The sequence below is a fragment of the Canis lupus genome, chromosome 14 (genome assembly GCF_048164855.1).
Source record: "Canis lupus baileyi chromosome 14, mCanLup2.hap1, whole genome shotgun sequence".
NCBI lineage: Eukaryota > Metazoa > Chordata > Mammalia > Carnivora > Canidae > Canis > Canis lupus.
Window position 1 is genome coordinate 7,196,615 of NC_132851.1, and position 23,933 is coordinate 7,220,547.

Here is a 23,933-nt window from a genome sequence, read left to right on the forward strand (position 1 = left end):
TGATTCCATTCCAATATATAAATAAATTAATGCTTTTATCTTCAAAGTTTTATAACTTTGACACCAATTATTTTGGGATAGAGAATATTAAATCTTGGCAAAAATTTCACTAAGCAATATAATTTCATAGATATTCTGTAAGGAAATGGTTTTCGAAGTGTGGTCCCAGACCAGTGGCATCATTACCTGAGGACTTCTAGAAGTGCAGGTCTCTGGCCCACTTAGTTAATCAGAACTCTGGGGGTGGGGTCCCTGTGTTTTAACAAACCTACCCGGTGATTCTGATGGACACCAAAGTTCGAGAACTACTGCTCTAAGGTGAGCCGCTTGTAAAATTGACTTCCTCTATTAGGATCTTAGCTGGAAGCCATGATGAATGATGTCATTAAAAATGGAGACTTTGAGAATAGATAATCTGACACCTTTACAAGTCGCTCATGGTTTGTAATATCCTATCACTTGAATGTCAAATACTTATCATTATGTTCTCTATTACTGAAGTTATACATTCAGCTTAATTAAAATGTATTTAAGCCATTGAGGAATAACTTCTTTAAGGAGTCCAAAACACAACTCTGTTTCATTACCCTACAAATTATTTACTGATGTAGAATTATCTTTGCTGAGTCATCTCCCCATCATCCCTAACTTGATCTTCCTCTGTCATGGATCAAAAAGAAAATTACAGAAGATACTTTTTCAGTCAAATTTTTGACAATATCCATTTTTTAAATACTCATAAATAATTAAATATAAATACAGCTTATATTCCCATTCTTTTCTTCTTTATTTTGATAACAAGTATTCATTTAAGGCTTGTTCTTGAGCCATATGCTTTAATACATTATATCTTATTCTTGACAAAAATCATTTACAGATAGAGAATTAAGATATTGAAAGGTTAAGTAAAAAAAAAAAAAAAAAGAAAGGTTAAGTAATCTGCCCAAGTTCACATGGCCACTAGTCCTAGAAAGTATTAAGCTCATTCTCAAATTTAAGATAACTAAGATCAAATCTAAAACTTCAGACATAGGGAGCATTTGCTGTACTTCTGAGCTATATTCCTGAAATTTTGGTGAGGCTATTAAGAAGCTTTGGTGGAATCTAATTTAGTGCTAGTAAAGTGTTTTTTTAATTACACAGTCCACATTTTAAATGGCATTGCCTCCCTGAATTTTTCAACCTTTCCATACTGATAGTTGTAAACAATTCTTACTAAGTTTTTAGAAATCTCCATAGTAATTGACTTTGAAAGCGTCTGTAGAGCAGTAACTATTAAGTTACTCACTAAGAATACTTTTACTAGGAAATTTGAAGACAGAAAATTTTTATTTAATAAGAACAGTAAACGGCATGTGCAGACATGATTCCTATTTAATCAGTGGGTGATTTCTCAGGGGTTTTCCCTCAAAACAGACTTTAAGTTTTTTGGGTTTTGGTTTTTTTTTTTTTTTTTTTTAAGATTTCATTTATTTATTCATGAGAGACAGAGAGAGAGAGAGGCAGAGACACAGGCAGAGGGAGAAGCAGGCTCCATGCTGGGAGCCCGACATGGGACTCCATCCCAGGTCTCCAGGATCCCGCGCTGGGCTGAAGGCTGCACTAAACCACTAAGACCCAGGATACCCTAAAACAGACTTTAATGATGCAGTCTGTGCACCCCTGTGTCTCTCTTTATCCCAGCTTAACTCATCTATTCTACTCTCAACAGAAATTTAAGGACCAACTTTGATTTTTTTTTCTATAAAATAAATATTCTCTGCTCTTCATTGGTTCAGAAAAAGGTGATTTGTCTATTAAATTTAACAGTGCAAAATATAATTCAGCATAGACCAACTAGGCTTCTTTGAGTTTTATAATTGCTGTTAACCTAATTAGTAATAACTGAATGTCAAACAATGTGTAAATATACCTGAAAATTATTGTGGAGAATTTGGTAATGCTTATTTAAATATATAATGTTTATTTTTTAATTAGATATATTTATTATTTTACAATGATCCTGGAAGGTATTTTTTAAAAGGGTAGTCTCTAACATTTCACTAGAGAATGTTATAGAATTCATTGATACAGTATTTATTTGGAACTCAAAGCTTTAATCTCTGCAGAAGTAATGCTGTTTTTTTAAATTAAATAATTAAGTAATTAAAATAAATAAATAAGTAATTTTGTGTTCCTTCAAAAATCTCTTGCTCTTATTATAGCATAAGTGCTATTTATAAATACCATATTATAATATTCTGGTTTCTTACTTATCTCCCTAGAATTAAGTAATAAAGCCCCTAAACGCCCAGAACTTTTCAGATGTGAACCAGGAGCCCATATTAATGCATTTAACCCTTAATCTAATAAACTGAGTTAGTGTTCAGGGACCAGAGGTCAGCATAGTAAAAGAAAGGAAAGGGGGTTTTTCTCCATTCATTGTGCAAGCACACATGACCCTACTTCTTGTCGCCTTGTTCTCAAGCTTTTTGTCCTTTAAGGACACGTACACCTACATCAGAGACCCATCAAAAGGAAAGCAATCAAACTAACATAATTTACATTATAATATGAATAACATAACAACAAAGAAACAGTTTTAGTTTTTGAAAGCTATAACTACAACTAAAACTCACGTTGATGGAATTGCAATTTCAATGTAAACAATTTCAGACAGTTAAAATATTTTTGACAAATAGGTTATCACTGTTAACTAAGTCATTCCCTTTATTAGAGTTTATTTTCTTCTCCACACTGAGGATACACATTCAGTGCCAGCCTTAAGTGTCTTAAACTGCTTTTCAAGACATAGGCAATAGGGACACCGGAAAGAGCTAGTACTGGTTAGGAGTGGCCAAATATAAGCTGTTTATAAGTTTGATATTTGTAAACAGGAGTCCTTGAAGACACCTATATTATCAAAACGTGGCAGCAATATATGAGGGTAGTGCAGAAGTTGGGAGCACAGCCTGGAGCCAAGCAAATTCCCCTTGGGTGACTTTGGATAGGTTAACCCGTTATTTTCAGGTTCTTTATCTATTAAATTGGCTTTGAGATGTATTTCGTAGGGTGATAGGACAAAATGAGATGATGTATATAAATGGTTTAGCATTTAGTAAAATGCCAGACACATGGTGCAGATAACATTTGTTTTTATTTTTGTCATAACAACAGCAAATGTAATTGTAGACACCAGAAATTAAAATGACAAGGTCGAAAAGAAAAAGTAAAGAAATAATTGAGCTAATGAGAAGGATTTTAGAGTAGCTCAAATATTATGGAATATTTCCTTAATTCTCAGAATATTCAAACATCAGAGATCTAAAAGGAAAAATCAAATTTAGGGAGAAGATTCTATGAATCTTCAAGGGATTAAAAATGAGATTAAAATGAGAGACTGGAACATAATGAGTCATGGGAAATTACAACCTAAATTACAGAAATTTCTTAATTTGTTATCGGGACGCCGGGGTGGCACAGCTGTTGAATGTCTGCCTTCAGCTCAGGGTGTGATCCAGGTCCAGGAATTGAGTCCCACATCGGGCTCCCTGCAAGGAGCCTGCTTCTTCCTCTGCCTGTGTCTCTGCCTCTCTCTCTGTGTCTCTCATGAATAAATAAATAAAATCTTTTCTAAAAAATTGTGTTAACAAGGCTGAAGTTAAATGAGCCTGGCCCTTGGAAAGTGAGCAGTTAACAGGTGCACATGTAGACATGGGCATTTAACAGGAAATGCTCCTTCATAGCAGTGATGTACATAGATCTGAACACTGAAAGACTAAATTTATGAAAAGTAAAATTTAAAACACAGATAGGTGGCCTCATACAAATTACTGAGAAAATACATGAAAATACATGTATTTAGTAGAAGTGAAGAAGTGGAAGATATGTTAATTTTATAGCAATGATTGAAATAAAATGCTCAATTTTGGGGGGCCTAAGCAGAAAAGTTGAGTGGCTGGCAGCACATAACACAGTCCAGCAACTGAACAGTTGAGCTCATCTTGGTGCCTGCTGGAGGAAATGTGCTGCAGAATCCAAGCTGAAGCTCCCAAGAGAACCTGGTACTCACATGAAACAGACCACCTTGTGCCAGTGTTAGTTAGATGAAATCATCCGATAAATAGAGCAGGAAAATTTTAATAGGAGCAATCTCAGTAACTCAGTCTCTACCCTGCAAGGGACTCAAGGAGTTTGTTAAAATGTCCCATAGGAAGTAATGAAGCTTCCTTTCTTGGAAGAAGCAGTTTATTATTTCATGGACAAGGATAGGATTCAGATTTTCAAAAAATTCCCACTAGGCTTTGTCTAGCCAAATATTTAGCAGGAATGGTTTCACTTGTAAAAATGAGAATTAAGATTACCTACCTGTAGTTTCCATCCCAAGAGAGGTCAAGAAATCTGTAACCACTTCTTGATGAAGATGCCCCAGTGAGAATGCTAGTGGCTGCACCTGGATTTCTTCAGTGAAACATACCATTTCTCTAACCTCTGGTCTGCTTTGGCAAATTTTTCTATTGTGTTAATTTCTCTATAACCCTGCAATCAGCTAGCTTCAAGATCTGTCACAAAAACCCCCAAAGAAACTTTTGGAATTTAGTGAAAGTTGCTAATATGGGAACATAGGAAGAAAACAGACAAGTTACTATACCTGGACGCTTTCTTCTGCCAAACTTAGCCACCAAAGTTCTGAGAAAGTGTGCTGAGTCCTGGTGCTGCTATCCATTCTCAATATTCTCTACCTCTTCTCTACCAGTTGAAGATATATTTTGTCCAAGTACTGCACACAGTGGATTGCTTCCTGGCCCCAAACCAGGCCTTCTGGACTGTCTGGTTGTTTGCCCAAGCCAAACAAGCCTCCAAGCCTTTTATTAGTCACCTGCTGTATACTTTTTTTACAATCACTCTATGGTTGTTCCTTTTCCAAGTGTATTTACGATGAGAAATAAAACTAGTTTTTAAAATCTAGATTATTAAATTAGTAAGTAAGAGGAGTCCTACAAGTGCAAGAGATATTAGCGGTAATCTTATCAAGATGGCCTGAATAAAGAAACTGCAGTCTCACCTACAAAATTGACAAATGGCTATATATGCCTAATTACAAGAGAGTCAGAGATGGAAATGAAAAAGGAACCAGATAAAATCATACTGTAAACACCTTTATATCCTATTTTTCCCTCTTCTATAGTTTCTTACTCATGTTTGTGAGGATAGGTTTCTCATTTATATTATATTAAATGTCCACCAAACTAGAATTTAAAAGTAACTAAAATTTTTCTGTATACATTTATAGAATTTCTTCCTTTATCTTTGAAATAAATAAAGGAAGGGATGATCAGTGTATCATCAAGGGAGAAAAGGCCATTGAAAATACACCTTCTTGCTATTGATGTGTATTATCCATAGCCATAGTAACAGCCACGATCACAGCACAACTTCTGAAGTCTTGATTACAATAATAGAAATGTATAGCCAGTATCGTTAGTCACCCTTCAATTTTTAGCAATTATGATTAAATATAGACTGCAGAGTAGTTTTAAAAGTGGCCTCCAAAACCAAACTGCCTGGGTTCAAATCCTACCTGTCACTATTTATATGACCTTGAGCAAGTTAGCTAATATCATTGTACCTAAGTTTCTTATTCTGGAAGATGTGCTAATAATAGTACCTACCTCATAGGATTGTTTTCAAGATTAAACCTATTTATATACATGTATAACTCTTAAACAAAGTTTGGGATAAAGTGAGGAATATATACGTGTTAGCTGTGATATGATGATGGTGGTGATGATGATGATGGGAAAGAAGAAGAAAAAGAAGAATCATTTCCAACAGATAACTTGCTCTTACCAAAGCCCTTGGGGGTTCAGGTCTGTGTTTGTTGCAATCTACTAGGTAAAGATAAGAATATCTTTAAGGTAATCCTGAAAATATGCAGGTGGAAAGGGAGGAAAAATATAAAAATTAATAACTTTAAAAGTCTAAAACTTGATTAAAGTTGTATTATTTTTATCAGTTTAGTCAAATCTTTATGTCCCCAAAATTATTTTTCTTACCATTTCTAATCCCTAGCTAGTTGGATGTACATCAATTGTAATTTAAAGAGAGAGAGAGCTAAAATTGTTTTTGCACATAAATTTAACTGTTTTTACACACATATATACACATGCACACACCCTAGAGCTCTGAGCCAAAGGAGAATTTTTTTTTTCCATATTTTAGCTGATGGAAGCAACAACTATTCATTTCTTGATTGTCTCATAGATATAAATATATCTCGGGCAACCCTCTTGGCTCCCCTCCCTTTTTGGGAGCTTTATACTCTATTATTCAATACTGCTCAGTAAACCTTGCTTTTCTGCCCACATACATACATACACACACACACACACACACACTATATACATATATATAAAATATATAATATATATTAAATATATAATATATATGTTAAATATATATATCACTTTAAGTAAAAGATCTACAGTTAAAAACTTAATGATACATAATTTTAATGGAATTTTAGAAATGTCATATTTTTATGTGTGATTAATCTTTGAATTCAAAAGTTTCTAATTTTAGGTTCCTTTTTTCCCTAACATCTGTTATTAGTTGCCTAAGGCTGCCATAACAAAATGACACAGACTAGGTAACTTAAACAAAAGAAATTAATTTTCTTATAGTCTGGAGGCTTGAGGTCCAAGATCACTGTTGACAGATTTAGTTTGTTCTGAAATATCCCTCCTTGGCCCCAGATGGCTATTTTCTTGCTGTGTGTTCACATGGTCATTCCTGTGTGTATTGGATTAGGGCCTGCCCATATGACCTCATTGTACCTTAATTACTTCTGTAAAAGTCTTATCTACAAATACAGTAAGATTCTGAAGTACTAGGAATTAGGACTACAATATATGAATTCGGGGGATACACAGCTCAACCATAACCTATCTTTACAAAATAATTAATGGTCTTTTAAAATAACTTTGTTGCCTTACAGAAGTATATTTGATTATAATATGAATAGAGTTTTTAAAGCAAGTAACTAAATATAGCTATTTTGTTTCAAACTTTATGACTTTTAAAAATTTTGTTACTTTTTCTATTTCTCCAACTACACTGTCAAATCCTAGGAGATGAAATATTTTGTTTTTGTGTTTGCAAGTTCATTTAAATTTTTTTTCTTCATGACAAAACCACATTTAAATTTAAATATGGTTTTCTTGGTCATAATTTTATTCTGACATTCAAGTCGTGAGTCTTTTTTCTTTACATATATTTGTGAATTGCTGCCTACTACTATATAACCACATGTCAGACCAAGGAATCTGAAGAGGATATTTTTTAATTGTGAAGAAGTCATTTAAGATTACTAACAAAGCAATTTATATGTTATAGAACACTGTAAAATTACAGAAGAAATTGTAATTTCTCCCTTTTTAGTAAATATAATTTGCTTAAAAACCTGACAAAAGAATTCAAAGTAACCTGTATACAGTGACCTGCTGCTAAAGGGTCAATGTATGGACAATAGTTGCTATTGCCAAGAGCATAATTTCTTTTAGTATATTGCCTAAGAATACACAGGGAAAACATTTTCCTTTTTTCCTCCTCCTACCAAAAAATTTATTCATTCACCTTTGCTTTCAACAAGCCTCCCGAGTTGCTGGCTTGCTAACAAGTATACCTTACAAGGAATACAAGGGATGAATAATATGGGTCACCAAGAGAAGAGAGAACTTTCTTTATAGAATCAGGGAGGATATGGGAAATACAGAAGGAAGAAAATATGATAAGTACAGCAGAAACATTATTTCCAACTCAAATTCCATGTAATCTAGAAGCATTAAATATTTTCAGATAAAAAATGATAACTAAGAATATTCAAAACAACAGAAATAATGAAAATATATATACCTTCTGAACCAATCATGGCATTTATAACCTCTTAAAATACTTATATTCTGCCTTATATGATAAATACTTGCTTATTTTTTATCTTAAGAATGAGGACTATTTTTTTCATCCTAGTAGTAGTCTCTCTAGTGGCAAGCACTTTGCTTTGACTATCATAGGCATTCAATGGGATATTTTTGTATGAATGAATATGGACATCGATGCTAAGAAGGGAGCTAAAGTGTCAAGGGTGGTATATGTTTGGAAAAGGCTTTAGAGGAAGTGAATGTCAAGTATTTTGTACCAAGGTAAGGACAAGATACAAACTTCGGGAGAAGGGGTATGTAGGTTATTGCATGAGAGTCAGAAGCAAGTTTCTAATAGACATGTAATTATTGGTTTGTGTCTATAGTAATCATAGTAGGAAGAATACTGAGAAAAAATTAGAAGATTTAGGCTCTAATTTTTATTCTACCACTTATGTGATAAGGCTTTGGATAAACTGCCCAATAGTTCTTCAAAACCCAGCTTTTTCTGTGTAAAAATTGAGGAAACTTGGTAATCTATGAAGTGCTACACAAAAACATGGTACACTGGAGGCTGCATTTAAAAAAATATTATGTATTAATATTTGGGTTTTAGGCAACCTCGTTAATTAAGAAAATCATTTAATCTCAAGGCCTAATATTTAAAATTAGGTTTGAAGTAGATTTTTTATTTTATTTCCTTCATCTAAGTGATTCATCAATCTCTGGTCAGGGTCAGGCTCTCTATTAGATGTATTCTCACAAAGGATTGAATCTATGTATATTTAAATTAATTTATGGCATATTAATTATGATTCAGAGAATAAATTTATATAATGTTTTAGCCTATTACTTCACATAAAATAATTGATAGCTAGGTTTGAATTGACACTTAATTGAAAATCTTTAGTCAATGAGGCAGTCAAGTGAGCGTGGAGCTGTCTACACCTATAATTTCAATTTAATTTGGCTAATTATAATTTGAACATGTCTACAATTTTATTCTGTAACAAAAATTAGTTGTAATTTTTCTTCAGTTGGAAGAATTACAGATATTGCTTATTAGCAAAACAAACCCACTAATGTTTTCCTAAACATGGAATTTTGATTATTTCTGTTTCATTAGTTTTGAAGATTGTAAAATAATACTCCAGTCTGGAAATAATAGAGTTAACCAATAAGAACTTTTGGCTGGTGATCACTTCAGGAGATAGAAATATTGTGTATAAAGGGTACAGAACTCGACTTGGCACACGAGAGAGCCCAGTAATGAGTTATTTTTATTATTTATTGTACATGTGATGCAGAGATAAAAAAAGAAAAAAATCTTACAATTGAACTTCATTCTCATGGATGAACCAAAATACACTAGTTCAATACAACTTCCTGACTAACAAAAGAAAATGGCTGTGATTTTGTGATTGGCTATTTGCAGGTCATTTTCATGACCTAACATACTCATGGTATGTTCAAGATCCAGTCATGTAAGAACATGTTAGTTCTTAAGCCCATTACCATTTTCTGCCTACTCTCTCCCCTAAAAGATGACCTGAATTTTAAATAAATTGTAAAAGGGTTATTTCAGTAGGACATAAAATCTCTTTATCTTTTTATTAAAGTTAGTTTGCAAGATACTATTTTTAAATTATTTTCATGTTTCATTTATTTAAGATCTATCCAGTTATAAGTAGTGTTGTATTGCTATTTTTATGCCATTTTTGTATTCTGATTATATATGTCATTTTAGGTAGAGTTTTTAAAATTTCAGAAAAGGAAGAAAATCTTTATTCTGAAGTAGATACTTAAAATGTGAGTATTTTAAAAAGAAATGACTTAGGTTCTATGTATGCTTGCCTAGTATCCCATTAAACATTAAATTATAGTTCACATTTTTTAATGAAAAGAAATAGAAAGACTTCAATACTAAGAGTTATATTAAGCTTAATCAATTCACTTCTCTATTTCTTAATTTTTACATGTATAAAATTAAGAAGCTAGATTACATGCTCTCTGAGGTTACTTTTAGCTTTAAAATATTGTGATTTCTTTTTAATGACTCAGTGATGAGCGAATAACTAAAAGTATGTTTCAGCACCAAATAACTTTCCTGGGCTTTTTTTTCTTAAACAAAGGTTGGTTATAGGTGAGTCCTCTTCTGTGTTTCTGAACTTAATTTTAGGGGACATTTAATAGCTTTTTCTTTTCTGCAACTCAGAACTGCATGCCTGGTGTGTCTCTGAAACTGATCAGCTGTAATTCTGGTTTCTGGTTCTGTAACACTAAAAGAAAAAAAATTCCCAGAGAAACGGTCAAATGAATAGCAATAAAACAAAGAACTGAGTGAATGGAGTAAGGACGGGAGAAAAGGAGAGAGTAAGGAAAAAAAAAGAGAATTTGAAAAGGATGGAAGAAGGAAGGCAGGCAAGCAAAATCCTTCCAATCTAAGAGTTCATTATTAGGGAAACACAGGTATATAAGTGATGCTCTTACAAAATAGGCTATGATAACTGATATGATAAAACTTAACCATGGAAAGGAAATATAAGAAGAAAAATATTTATTTGGTTTGGAGAAATCTGGGAATACATTGTAGAATAATATATGAAGTGAAGGACATGTCAGGCAGAGGGAGAGCTAAAGCAAAATTGAGGAAGCATATGAGCACAAGATGTATGTTTAAGGAATAACTAGTATAGCTCTTTAGAATTAAAATATACAATATTAGAATATAAGAATGGAAATTACATATTAGAATATAATGGACAAGTTGGCTCAACCAGATCACAGAGGGCATTGAATCACTCAGTTAAAAATCCAGAATGCTCTTCATTATAACCATGGGCTTTGAAGATATTTGAAGAAGTCACCAATATGAACAAATATGAATTCTAATAGTAAACTTAAGATGCATTTGAAAGGGAGATTAAAGACAAGAAGTCCTATTCAGAGGCTCCTGCTATAGTCTAAACAAGACGTAAATGTTATTCCTTGCCATGTTTTGACTGTTGCCTCCATCCCAAATGGTCTTAATGCAAACACAACTGATGCTACTCTATCTTCTCACACCAGGAATGGGAGTAGTGGGCCTCTTCCAGATTTTCAACAGAATGTCATTACATCTGTCCTATTCCTGAATTTGACAGGTCATGGCAATTCTCAGACCCTTTCAGGTGGTTCAACACTTGGCAGCAATTCAGTCTGCTATTTAGCCCCCATACTCTTAGATACCAGTACCTGGAGTTCCTCTATTGCTATCTAAGGTACTAATATTTGAAAAGGCACGCCCCCCATATCCCCAGTCCATTAAATTTGTTGTTTCTGTCTGCTTCGCATTCCTAAAACCTTTGCCCTGATGCTGTGTTCTTACATTTTATTTCTGTTGCAGCTTTTGAAATGCTAGCTTGCCACTCAATATCTGTAAGGTCCCCACCTTATATCCTAATAAAAATATAAATATTCTCTCAAAAATATAAAAATCATAGCAAACCATGGAATAGTTACAGATATTTAAAAAGGACCAAGTATAAAGGATTCTTATGACCAAGGAGAGCTTCTTTGTGATCTTTCTCAGTTCTAACTAGATCTTACAGGTTTCTTATCTGAGGGTTTGCATTTGGTCACAGTAATGGTACCAGGGCTTTAACACTGACTCTTGGGGAAGTCTGGGCTTAGTGGTTTACACTGGCATCAGGCATTCTGTTCTACCCTCTGTTGCATAGCTATAGATGAAATGTTGTGTATATCACAATGAGGTATTGTTATTAATATACTTAATGGTCTGGGAAGAACAGACTTTGAGAACATTTCTTCATTGAAACAGAAATTTGAGATGACATTTGTTGGAGATACTACTAAATAATATAGGACAAAAATAAATGTAAGACTCATTAAGGCCATTGAAAAAGAAAAAAACTCATGTACCTTATGTGAATATATCTAAATCAAAAGATGACTAAGGTTAATACTTATTATCTATAAACTTAAAAAATAATTCCTGTCTGAGGTGTTGGGAAAAGAAAATAATATGTAAAATATTTGAAAGCTGTTTGTAAACTATAAAAAGTATCCACATTTTAATAATTAGTGTTACAGTCATGAACTATTACATTCCCTGGTTTAACTTTCCTTGATGCCAAGTATGAGCATAGTTACTAAAAGTAACCCAGGTTAATATTTTTAAGAATAAGAAACATGAATTTCCAAGTCAGGTTTGGTGTGATTCTACTCTGAGTAAATAAGCCAACCTGGTGTCAAAGGACAATGCCTTATTTTTTTTTAGTGAGATATGGAATTAGAAACTTATTTATAAAGTTTTTGTAGCTCTTTTCAAGTTTTTTTTTAGCCAAGACAAAATGTTTGAGATGATAGCTGAATGATGATGAACACTAAGTATCACAGTCTAGAGTTTCTTTAATTTCACCAAAACTATTCCTAATTATTTTCATGATATAAGAATATTTACTGTGTGTCAAGACCTGTGATCTCATTTGAAGCTCATATCAGGCACAGAGAAGTTAAGAGACTTACCCAAATTTACACAGCTACCAGTAAGTGAGAGACCAGGTTACACATACCCATATTTCAACTCTGTAGCCCATGGTCATTATGATACACTGCCTCTTACCATCAAAATTAGATGACCACATTATAGACTTTATCAATATTGTTAGAGAATGTGCCTTTATACCATGAAGTCAGAAAATATTTTTTCTGACCCAGAATAGGCCGAATGGTTTGTATTTACATGTTCATGATTAAAAAAAAAAAATCCTGGCAAAGTTATCTGAATAAAGAATTTTTTTTTTCACAAACAAGTTCCCAAACAGCAGCCCAGGCCTGATCCCACTCTTTTAGGAGCCAAGCTTCCTATTCGTAGAGTTTGTCTTCTGGCTCCCTGTTCTTAGAGTAGGACATTCATGCTCATTGTCACAGAATGACTACTGCACCCCTAAGCCCATGGTTTTAAACTCCAATTAGATAGAAAAGCAAAGAAGGAAAGGCAACTGGCCATCCCAGCTGAATCACTCTGCTCTAATAACTCTCTCCAACCCCTACCTCCAGGGCTCTACTCTGAGCTAGGGGCATCCCTTTTCAAGTCGCAGTTTGGGGCTAGGGAGGAGACAGGCTGGATCCAGAGTCACAGAGACCAGACTCAAGTCAAATGATCACCCCGGCTACAAGGAAAATGGAAAATGAAGTTGTTTTGTTTTGTTCTTTTGTCATTGTTAGACTACTGAAGTAAATCTGGATTTGTTTAGTAAAGAACGAAAAAAGAGAAAGAATATTGGTAGACAGTCAGCAGCAACTATGACCAATAAATAGGAGTAGTAGATTTGAATTACCAACATGATAGACCAAGGAACCATTCATATGCCTCTAATAGCTAAATATCCAGGTATTTGTTACTGTAAAATGAATAAGTGATATTTCCTGACTAATTAGATTGGAGAATATTGAAGAAGGAGAAATCAAAGGTAACTCACAAATTTTCTAGATTTTAGTTTGATATTGAGCCTATTAAATAATTCAGGAAATGTAGGAGATACAGAATAGCTGGTTTGGGGTGAAAGAGAATAAATTTGGTTTTGGCCACATTGAATGTGATGTACCTGCAGAACAACATATGGAAGATGCCGATTTAGCACCTGGAAATACAGGTGTGAAGTTTGGGGGATAAATGAGAGCAGACGATATGGATTTATTAGTAATTAACTAACAGTGAAAATGCACAGATAATGGACCAGATCATCCTGGGGGAATATACATAGTGAAAAGAAAAGTGGACTATTGATCAAAATTTGGGGAAAATATAATTTAAAATCAGGTCAGGGAAAGTAAAGCTGGCAAAGGAGATTAAGAAGAAATAGTGACAGAGCCAGGAGAGAAACCATGAATGATATTATCTGAGAAGCCATTTATGGAAACATATCAGAAGGAGAGAGGACTTCAATAATATTAGATGTAACAGGGATCCCTGGGTGGCGCAGCGGTTTGGCGCCTGCCTTTGGCCCAGGGCGTGATCCCGGAGACCCGGGATCGAGTCCCACATCGGGCTCCCGGTGCATGGAGCCTGCTTCTCCCTCTGCCTGTGTCTCTGCCTCTCTCTCTCTCTCTCTCTCTCTCTGTGACTATCATAAATAAAAAAAAAAAAAATATTAGATGTAACAGCAACATCAAGAAAAAAACTGAAGAAAATACTGGCTGGTAAATTAAGATATTATTGGTGTTTTTTGTTTGTTATTGAGAACAATTTCAGTAAACAGTAGATTAGAATGGGTGAAACATTATGGATTCTGAAGAGAAAAGTGAAAAATGCATTTGTTAAGAGCAAAAGCATGAGTTCTGTAGGTACCTGAGATCTGCAGATCTGGAATTTCATTGCAGAACTGGCATTTCCGTTTCTAAAAATTGTGAGACATTGATGGAAATAAATAACAGATGATGAGAGCAGCTGATTACTCACAGACATGGAGTTCCCACAGAGGCAAGCCTTTGGGATCATAATAGACTAGTAGCAATAATTCCTCCTCTACAAATTCTCCAGAAAAAAAATTAATCTTACAAGTTTCCCTCAGACCAAAGAGAGTTGGCTCTTTAGTAAGTCTTGGCCTATAGGCTAATGGTGACTCTTCCTACTAGTATGTTTTTTTCCCCCTTAAGCTATTCTTGCTATTCCATCTTTCACAAGATTTCCCTGGATGAGTAATTTACAGATACATCTTATTGTTCCTTACTGTTGTCTCCTGGTGAATCTCAGTGAATCCTACAAACAATGCATATATTTCTAAATCCCATGCTTGGTAGTATACACCAAGTCTGCTTTTGGTGACCACTTGGTAACTTGAAATTAGCCATGGTGGGAACATTTATTCCTCAGAAATTAGCAAACTCTGTAAAGAAGAACTTCTTCCTCTTGGATACCTGGTTGTTTAACATGAGTCAGCACACCGCTGCCTACACTCACCACAGGGAATAAGAGAATTTACATGACTAAATTTTATTCAGCTATCTTCTCTGACTTAATGCTTCATACTGGAGATAATACTCCAGTATATAGTCCAGATAAAACAACCATTCCCTTCATTTCAATTCATTACACATTAAATGAGTTCCTACTACATGTCAAGCAAGAATCTAGATAATGGGAATACATACTAAAATAAATAAGACAGTCATTATTCTCAGGGAGTTTAAAATCTAGGCAGGATAGATAGATGATAGATGGATAGATGGATGGATAGATAGATAGATAGATAAGGTGTGTGAGAGATGCATTATAAAATCGAAAAAAAAAAAAAAAAGAAAAAGCATGAATAACATAGTGTAGGAACACTCCAGACAGCGACTAACTCTCTTTGAAGGAATGAAGAGTTTTCTAGTTTCTTAGGGGTTTCATTTGCAGAATATTGTTTATAAGGCTAAATCTTAAATTAACCCTCAGTTTTCTATAGCTTTTCCTCAGTCTCTTCTCCCTCTCAAGTAGAGACCTTATCACACAATACCCTCTTTAGGAGTCCTATCTAAACAAAATTGGCTCTAACAGATTTTTCCACAGTGCAATGTTCATATCAAAGCACTGATAAGAACCTTGGCTAGGCCAGAAGGGAATAGCTCCTCAAAGGGAGAGTTCCTGCAGTTGTGGTACTATCAAAAGACAACAGGGCTCTCTTTGAATTATGACCTGAAATACTGTAAAAATAGGTTAGCAAAAGCAAGAGCTTTTGCTTCTTGCTTACATGATTACCTGAAGAAGGAGAAGTGCCAAGACTCCCCCTGCTCTGTTCTTGTCTCTTGACCCCCAAACTGGTGTTGAGAGCCTGGTCCAGAACGTCAATTCTCCTTTACCTTCCAAAGATTATGTTTGCCTTACTTTTTCTACAGTTTTATGATCTATTCTTTGTGTTTTCTCTCTGAATGTGATATGAATATACCTCTAAATATTTCTTGGTGACATAAAACTTATTTTTCTTCAAATTTGGACTATTTTCCTACCTGATATTTTGCAATAACCAAGTCTTGGACTAGATTTCTAGGCAACAAATTGCAATTTTCTCATGAAATTTAATAAATCAAAGATAAGCAGTGCTCAAGGGAACTCAGAATCCCACCCCCTTGTTTTGTTCAAGAAGTACATATATAAAACTCAAACAACCTGAGTTTCTCAAATGCCGGTGGAGAAATCCAGCTAGGAAATTGCCTAATCTAAGAGCTTCAAATGAGTATACTGGAGAAACAAAAATCTTATTTTAGGAATTTGAATTTACTTTTTTCTCAGGAATATTATTCTAAAAATTTAATAATAACTTCCTTTTAATAGAACTTTGTTGATATGCTGTTACTTTCCACTATTGTCAGATGAGTAGAGAGAACATTAACTTTTCTAGGCCATTTAAGAACTCTTTAGAGTCTGGAACATCCTGAAGAATAATTATTTCCTGTAAATTTTTCTAGTTCATGATCTACTTAATAGTAATGTACAAAACATCAAAATGCTGTCGGGAAAAGCTTCCTTTACTCTCTTCCAAGATTTTAATGATCTCCTATCAGGGCACAATTTTCAGCTGAGATCATATAATCCTATGCAATAAATCTTCTTTGTTTTTGTTCCATTAAAAAGAATGGTGAGCATATCATCCATTGTTGATCTGTCAGCTGTAAACTAATACATGCTAATTGTTGAAAACATTTTTTATTGTATGGTGCCAAGACAACACAAACCATTTTCTAAGTAAATGAGCTTATTTGCATTCATAACTACCTTGGTACAATAATTTAGCTGCTTCTATTTCACTGTTAAATTATAACTTTTTTTTTACCATAATTTAGGAAAAGAAAAAAATACATTTAGGAAATCTTTTTTTAAAACGAATCATTTTAAAAGTAAACTTTAGTATCATGTCCTTTATTACCTTGATTTTTGAGAGTTTTTGGAGTTGTATATATGAAGATGTTATATTCTAAGTATATTCAAAATATGTTCTTCTGAAGTTCTATTTATAAAAAGATTTTTTTTCTATTATTTCTCACTTTCTATAGTTCTCATTCTGTTTATCATGTGTAAATTTGTAACAGAAACCTGACTTATACCCTAAAGGTAAACTGACTTAGTTCCTTGGAAGTAGAGAGAGAAAGGCACTTAATGCAAGCCTTGAGAAGGTAGTAGAATTATCATCAAACTAGAGCTGTTAGCTAATTTGTATTCTTTCTTTATATAAACTTTTCTACTCTGTGTCTTTTTATTTAATGACTTTCTGCTTTAGGCACTGGAAATGAGCAGTTACTGTGCTAAGCACATTACTGTGTATTTTAAATATAAGTATATTCATATCTCTTACTCCTCACAAGAATCTTTAAAATGAGATTTATCCTTGTCTTACTGGCATGAAAACTTAGCCTCAGAGTTTAAATTAAATTAAATTAAATCTTTGACTCTTAGGTGTGAAGAGAGTTACAGAACTAAGGAAGATATTATCCTGGCCCTTAGGAGCTTATATTCTAGTAGAGGGTTTGAAAATTAAACATGAACACACAAATACACACACACACACACACATGCACACACCTTACCAAGAGACAGCACGTGTTGAATTCTATAAAACTTATAAAACTATGTGGTAGGATCTTATTTTCCCCTAAGTTTTGCATATCCAAAATTTTAGCTCAGCAAACTCCGTTATCTAAGAGGTCTTAGCCAAAGATATGTGCAATGTACACCATGAGTGTTTTGTTTTTTAAACCAAATTCTTAAGCCTTAAGCTAACCTGTATATACCCTATAAATCTTAGCAACAGAACTAAAAGTCATGACAACTCAAAAAGACAAAGGATAGAGTATGCAAAGTCAGAATCCTAACTAGTGAAATATAAAAGTCAAGGAAGATTTAGGATTCAGAAAGGAAAGCATAGCAATCAGGCAAGAACCAATCAGGGAAACACAGGATACACAGGTACAAGTCGGCTTTGGATATTGACATAAAGTATCAGAGACAGATATTAAAAATGAAGCATGTTGTGTGTTAAACCAGAAGTGTCATGCATTTCCTTCTGAGATAAAGCTATTTCTCATCCTGTAGCTGGGCATCAGTTCTCCATAAAATAATGGGATATGGATGAATCTGGTCAAATGGGGAAAGTGAAACCTGAGGACATAGTAGGAATCAGTGGAAAAATTTGGTTTAATATTTTAGTTTTGCTTCATAAGCATATTCTCTGGAATGAATCTCTTGGGTATATGTAAAAATGGTTATATCTTTGTTATAGCTTAGAGCAGTCTTAAAATAACTTATTTATTTTGTGGTATTTTTACTTAATGTTTTTTTTTCGGTGAAGATAGACCTGGAATTGATACTAAACCAAGTATTCAACTATGACCAAATCATTGTCATCATCATCATCATCATTTGTCATTTATTAAACACTTGTATGTCGATATTGTGCTAAGTGCTTTGTTACATACATTATCTTATTTAATCCTTGCAGCAAACCTAGGAGATGGGTACAGTTGTTGTCCATGTTTTAACAGATAAAAAACTTGGACTTATAGAAATAGTTGGCCTGAGATTGCAGACCTAATCATTTATGTAGCCAGGATTCAGACCAGCAATTCAGTCTCACTCTAGAGCATGTGCTCTGGTTACATTATTATTTCTTACTACCTCTTAGAGTTAAAACTTCGGATTTTTCATTTGCTTCTTAGTACATATTTTACCTCCTGACTAACTTAGATAATGTTGGATCCACCCATTGGAATACTGTTCCACACAATGGCTGAAGACTTGTCACTTAAATTATTTTTAATATTTTAAAGTGACTTCAGTTAGAAAAAGAATACCATGGACTAAATGTTTTCCAAATAAATTCACTGTAAATAACTACTACCATTAAAAAGCAACATGAGGCTTCTATTTACATAGATATTTCCAGAAAAAAAAAAAAGCTATTTTGGCAGAACTTGTGTATTCTTTTTGATACTTGAGAGTTTTATCCAACAAAGTGGAAAGTTAAAATGGACTAAAAAAGGCCAATATCCCACCTAATTTGAATATATATTTCTAGATTAAATATTTGATTATTAAATTTTATGGAGCCCTGAAAATAATCCCTTTATTTTACATCTGAAGAAAATGATCAGTCATTAATTCAAATATATATAACTAGACACTGAGAGATCGTGGGGGGGGAAAAAAACAGATTATTTTAGTCTGATTTAATGTTTATACTACACCCTATTGCCATTCAGTTTATCTTAGCCGAATGTTTATATCTATCTAATATTTGAAGTGAATTGTTTGTTATTCTTACGGGACGGATTATTAGGTAAAGATTCTTCAAGTCACAGTAAATTGTTTATATAAGATAATCATCTTTTTAAGGCTTTGTGAAATTTGCTATTGTGTATGATTAGAAAAATCTCTGTTGCAAAATCAACCAAATAAGGATGTTTCAACATTATGTTTGAAGTGCATATAAATAAATATCTATTAGCAGATATTCTGTTAACCCACTGGTAGCCATCAGGTAGTAATGATAAAATCATAATACTTTATTTATATTATTAGATAGCAGATATTTGTTATTTCTAGTTTTCAAAACAACCCTGCAAGGGAGATGTTATCCCTATTATTTTGTAAACAGGCTTTTAAAAGTCAAGTAATTTGCTCAAATTCACCCAGCTAGTAGTTTTCCTTACTCCAGGTTTTCCAGACTCCAAAGTCTGTTTTTTTTTTTTTTTTTTTACATCCCCAATGTCATTAACATAAAGCATTCATGATGGTTTTCAATTTACCAGAGTATTTGAACACCCAGAACACCCTGCACGCTGGCCTGTGCCAGATAACTATTTGATTATTTCAATTCCAGGAAGTTTGAACTATTATAAATAATAATGACTTTTTCTAGTATTTCTAGGATTCATCAAAATTCCAGCAACCATTCAAAAATTAAACTCTCTTTTTTCTTGGTTTTTCTTTAAAAAGTTAGTGTTTTAATAATTAGATTTTATATTATCTCTAGGTTTTCAGTGAAGCATAATGGATTACAAGAGAACATTGATGACTACTAAAATTGATCTTTATAAGTTACAATGGTAACTTCATCATACTTTTTTTCAAATTCTACACAGAAATAGAATTATTCTACTTCCTTATATTATGTTTATTTCCCAGATTTTACCTAAATGTTTTTCCCTGAGGCCATTGCTATTGTGAAACTTTTAATGGCCTTCATTGGGGTGTGGTGAAAATGCTCTAATTGCCTTTGCTAAAAACAAGAGTTTCATATAAATTGAATTTTTCTTTTAGGATAATTGCCATTCACTTTTGTTTCATATGCAACTGAGTGGGGTTTTGCAGTATCCTCTGTGGACAATTAAAGTGCTGAAATAGGAGAAGCTAATGATTGCTTTGTGTGGTAATACTGACAACCTCTGCGTGTTTGTCAATCTGTGTTAACAGTATCGATCAGGATGGGATCCTCATAGAGGGGCAGATAATATTTCCACTAAATCCTCGGACAGTGATGTAAGTGATATATCTGCGGTTTCAAGGACTAGTAGTGCTTCTCGTTTCAGCAGCACGAGCTACATGTCTGTCCAATCAGAACGGCCAAGGGGAAACAAGAAAATCAGGTGAGTGAGGGGGCTTTAGTAGGAAATTCTTCTAAATTCTTCTAAAAATATTTTAGAAGGTCTTTGTTTTTACTTTGGATAAACATAAGAAAAACTTGATTTTGAAATGGTTAATGTGTGTCATTAAGGCAATAAAAACTTCTGAACATATCACTTTTTATTTTATTTTGGTCTATATTTGAACTACTTGCACAGAGAAGTTTTATAGAACATAATAATTTTCTTACTAGACTACTTGACATAGTATCGTTGAGTTATTTTTTCATGTTTTCTATTTTAAAAGTAATTCTGTTATTATTATATCTTTACTGAGATTAAAGTGATGGCTAAGTAAAGATTTGAATTTGTTAATGTTCCAAAAAATACGAAAAATAGTATTTTGGAGGGCTTTTTCTTCCTAGCTTAATACACTTCAGTGATTCAAAATACATAAGAATATTACTTTTTTAGTAAGATGCTCTCCTATTCTCCTGAAACTTTTATAAATGCATGGAAAAAGTCCTCAGCTTCTCAAGAAAATTTACAAATGTAATAAATGTTAGTGTAATTTTCACTTATCACCTGACCTGTAGATTTTATGGGCACCTAAGCTGTTTTTTTTTTTTACTCTCATTACATCAGAAAAAAAAAAAATTTGTAATGGAAACTACAACTTTTTTCCATGCAACTTTGTGACAGGAAAATATGGTCTAAAAACAATTATGACTAAGTGCTTCTTCTGGTATAAACTGGGGAAAAATATTCAAGTTTTAAAAGACAATTTTTATTTATGTTTTAGTAGTTTTCATTCACTTCTATTTAATTTCATGTGCATTTTTTTTCTTGACTTTGTCTTTCTTGTTTGTGTTTATTTGCATGCCTTCGATTTGTGTTGCTTTCAAAAGGCCAAAGGGAATAGAAGAGGGAGGGCAAGAAGGGGATAAGCATGAAGAGATAGTTCATGAAAAGGAAGAGGTAAAGGAAGAAAGACTTAATGAGAATGAGAAAGGGACAGAGATCACAGAAACATGTGATAAGGAGAAAAGCAGAGAATCAGGAGACGAGGAAAAAGCACAAGATAAACCTGAGCAAGGGAAAGAAAAAGAACAGTGGAATAAAGAGGATTTGCAAGGACGATTTTCACAAGATGATGACAGGTAAAATTTGCTTATTTGTGTAGACGTTTCCCATTAGTAATGTAGTCCTTTTTTCCTAATCCTAAAAACTATTTTGCCATTTACATTTGGTTTATTTTCTTGTGTTTTATCTGTTTAGCTTCTAATACAACTAATTCATATGTTGGCAAATTACAGATCAACAGAGCAAACAGATTGATTTACAAAATAGTCTTTAATTTGTATCCACTAGCTCTGAGGGTCTGACTTATTTGGTTTTCTTTATGACTAGCTGAATCAAATGTAAGTTTCCCTTAGTTCCTTTCGCGTTAATTGCTGTTCATCTTCTCCATTTATAGAGTCAAAATTATTAGAATGAGATTCTGAAGAGACTGAAAAAATTTAGCTTGCTTCATAAAAACTATTAGACACTGGAGATTAACTTTTAAAATGAGTGGTAAAATAGTGAGCAAAAAGGTAAGCTTTGTTCAGTCTCTGGCTCCCTTGCACCTTAGTTTTCTGGTAGGTTCCAGCTCAGTTTTGAGTACTGAGGAAAATGGTGAATCAAGAACAGTGCTCTTTGATACTCTGAAAAGGATGGATGCCCCAGGGTTTGTTAGAAGGCAGACATGTTGGGTAAGGTCCCTCTAAAATTCAATCAGCTAGAGAAACTGCCAGAGAAGGAACTTTGAATGGGAAAGAAAGGGGAAAAACATAAGCAGCAAGGTATAAAAATAACTACGTTTTCATTTTCATGAAACAGAGACCAAGTAAGTATGAAACTCTTTCTTTATGCATTGTACTAAAAGCCAAATCAGGACAAGTATGCAGTAGATTTCATCTTTCTGCCTGAGGATATGAGGCTTCTCTAATTAATTGCACATCATGTCCATTTTGGAGGAATTTGGATTTCTAGTTGTCAATCCAAAATTAGCTTTTGTGTTAGTACATACGTTGGCTTCATAAACACACCTTATTATAAGCCAAACTTTGCATTATTATATCAAAGCCCAATCTCAGTTTGTACTTAATCATAACTAATGAGAAAGATAATCGAGGGACAGATGTTTATCCCTTTAGTATACAATTCAGTGATTTAGTCTAGGACACTTCACTTTTTGTCACCGATTGGTATATTTAACTATATCTGTGATCAATGAAAGTTTTTGCACAACAGATATTAAATCTAAAAGGAATCCTAAGTTTGGCATGTTATGTGATTTGAGTCTAAACTAGTAATTTCAAATCTACCTTCATTACTCACCTAACTTTCAATAATTACTCTGGTTTAATAATAAAGACTGATTTATTTTTCTAACTTGTTGGGCATAGAATTATTTCATCACTAGTTCACAGAGAAAAGCTTTCCAGCGTTTCCTTGGAAAGTATAGACATAGAGTTTCCTTTCAAAAGCAGAGCAAAACCCAGGTCTCTACTTTGTTTTTCTTTCTGTATACTGTATAGAGGAGAACACATAAGCCCATTGGTGTTTGCCTGGAGCCAAAAGTCTATTAAACCTGGCTTGGTGGACAAAGAGTTGGAGAACTTTAAGTTCTCAGTTCTTTTTTTTTTTTTTTTTTTTTTAATTTTTATTTATTTATGATAGTCACACACACACAGAGAGAGAGAGAGAGAGGCAGAGACACAGGCAGAGGGAGAAGCAGGCTCCATGCACCAGGAGCCCGACATGGGATTCGATCCCGGGTCTCCAGGATCGTGCCCTGGGCCAAAGGCAGGCGCCAAACCGCTGCGCCACCCAGGGATCCCAAGTTCTCAGTTCTTAATTTATTACTTTCTTCATCATCTTCTTTAGGGAAGGAGTACATTATTTTGCAGGGGGAAGGGAAAAATGGTATATTCCTAACAATCTGAGTCATCAAGGCACTGTACTCAGTTTAAGTAACTATATAATCTTCTGAAACTTTTAACTGAAGGGGCTTAGGCAGATGTATCCAGGGAACATAGATGCTATAAAATAGGAAGAAGTATCAACTACAATTATTTGTAAGAAACTTTTGGTGCTGTTAATTATTACAACATAAGATCTTGAAATTGCTTTCATTTCTTAGGATAAAATGAACAATCTTTCTTGAGAGGAAATATGTCTGAGTATTCCCAGTAATATTTTGTTTTGGTAGCTGATGAACACAATCATAGATTGTTTAAACACTAAAAACAACTTACATGCTTATACAAAATTATTGGAAATAATCTTATTCTATGACACACCATTGACATTTTATGCCTGTTACTAGTTTTATAAAGGAAAAACATCTTCTGACTTCAGACTTTAAATATTTATAGCAGTGTTAGAACT

At 33.6% G+C, this 23,933-nt stretch overlaps 1 protein-coding gene across 49 annotated transcripts in view; it reads left to right on the forward strand.

Annotated features, from left to right (window-relative positions):
• Window positions 1-23,933, forward strand: part of RIMS2 (regulating synaptic membrane exocytosis 2) — a 581,405-nt gene that overhangs the window by 423,839 nt on the left and 133,633 nt on the right. For 18 of the 49 annotated variants that reach the window (XM_072774144.1, XM_072774156.1, XM_072774190.1 and 15 more), the window contains one exon: window positions 20,350-20,522. The exons of 23 other annotated variants lie outside the window; for them this stretch is intronic. In XM_072774144.1, coding sequence (XP_072630245.1) covers window positions 20,350-20,522 — 173 coding nt within the window. Of the gene's footprint in view, window positions 1-20,349; window positions 20,523-21,406; window positions 21,659-23,933 lie in introns of all 49 variants that reach the window. 8 more of the 49 variants (XM_072774146.1, XM_072774140.1, XM_072774145.1 and 5 more) reach the window with 1 other exon arrangement.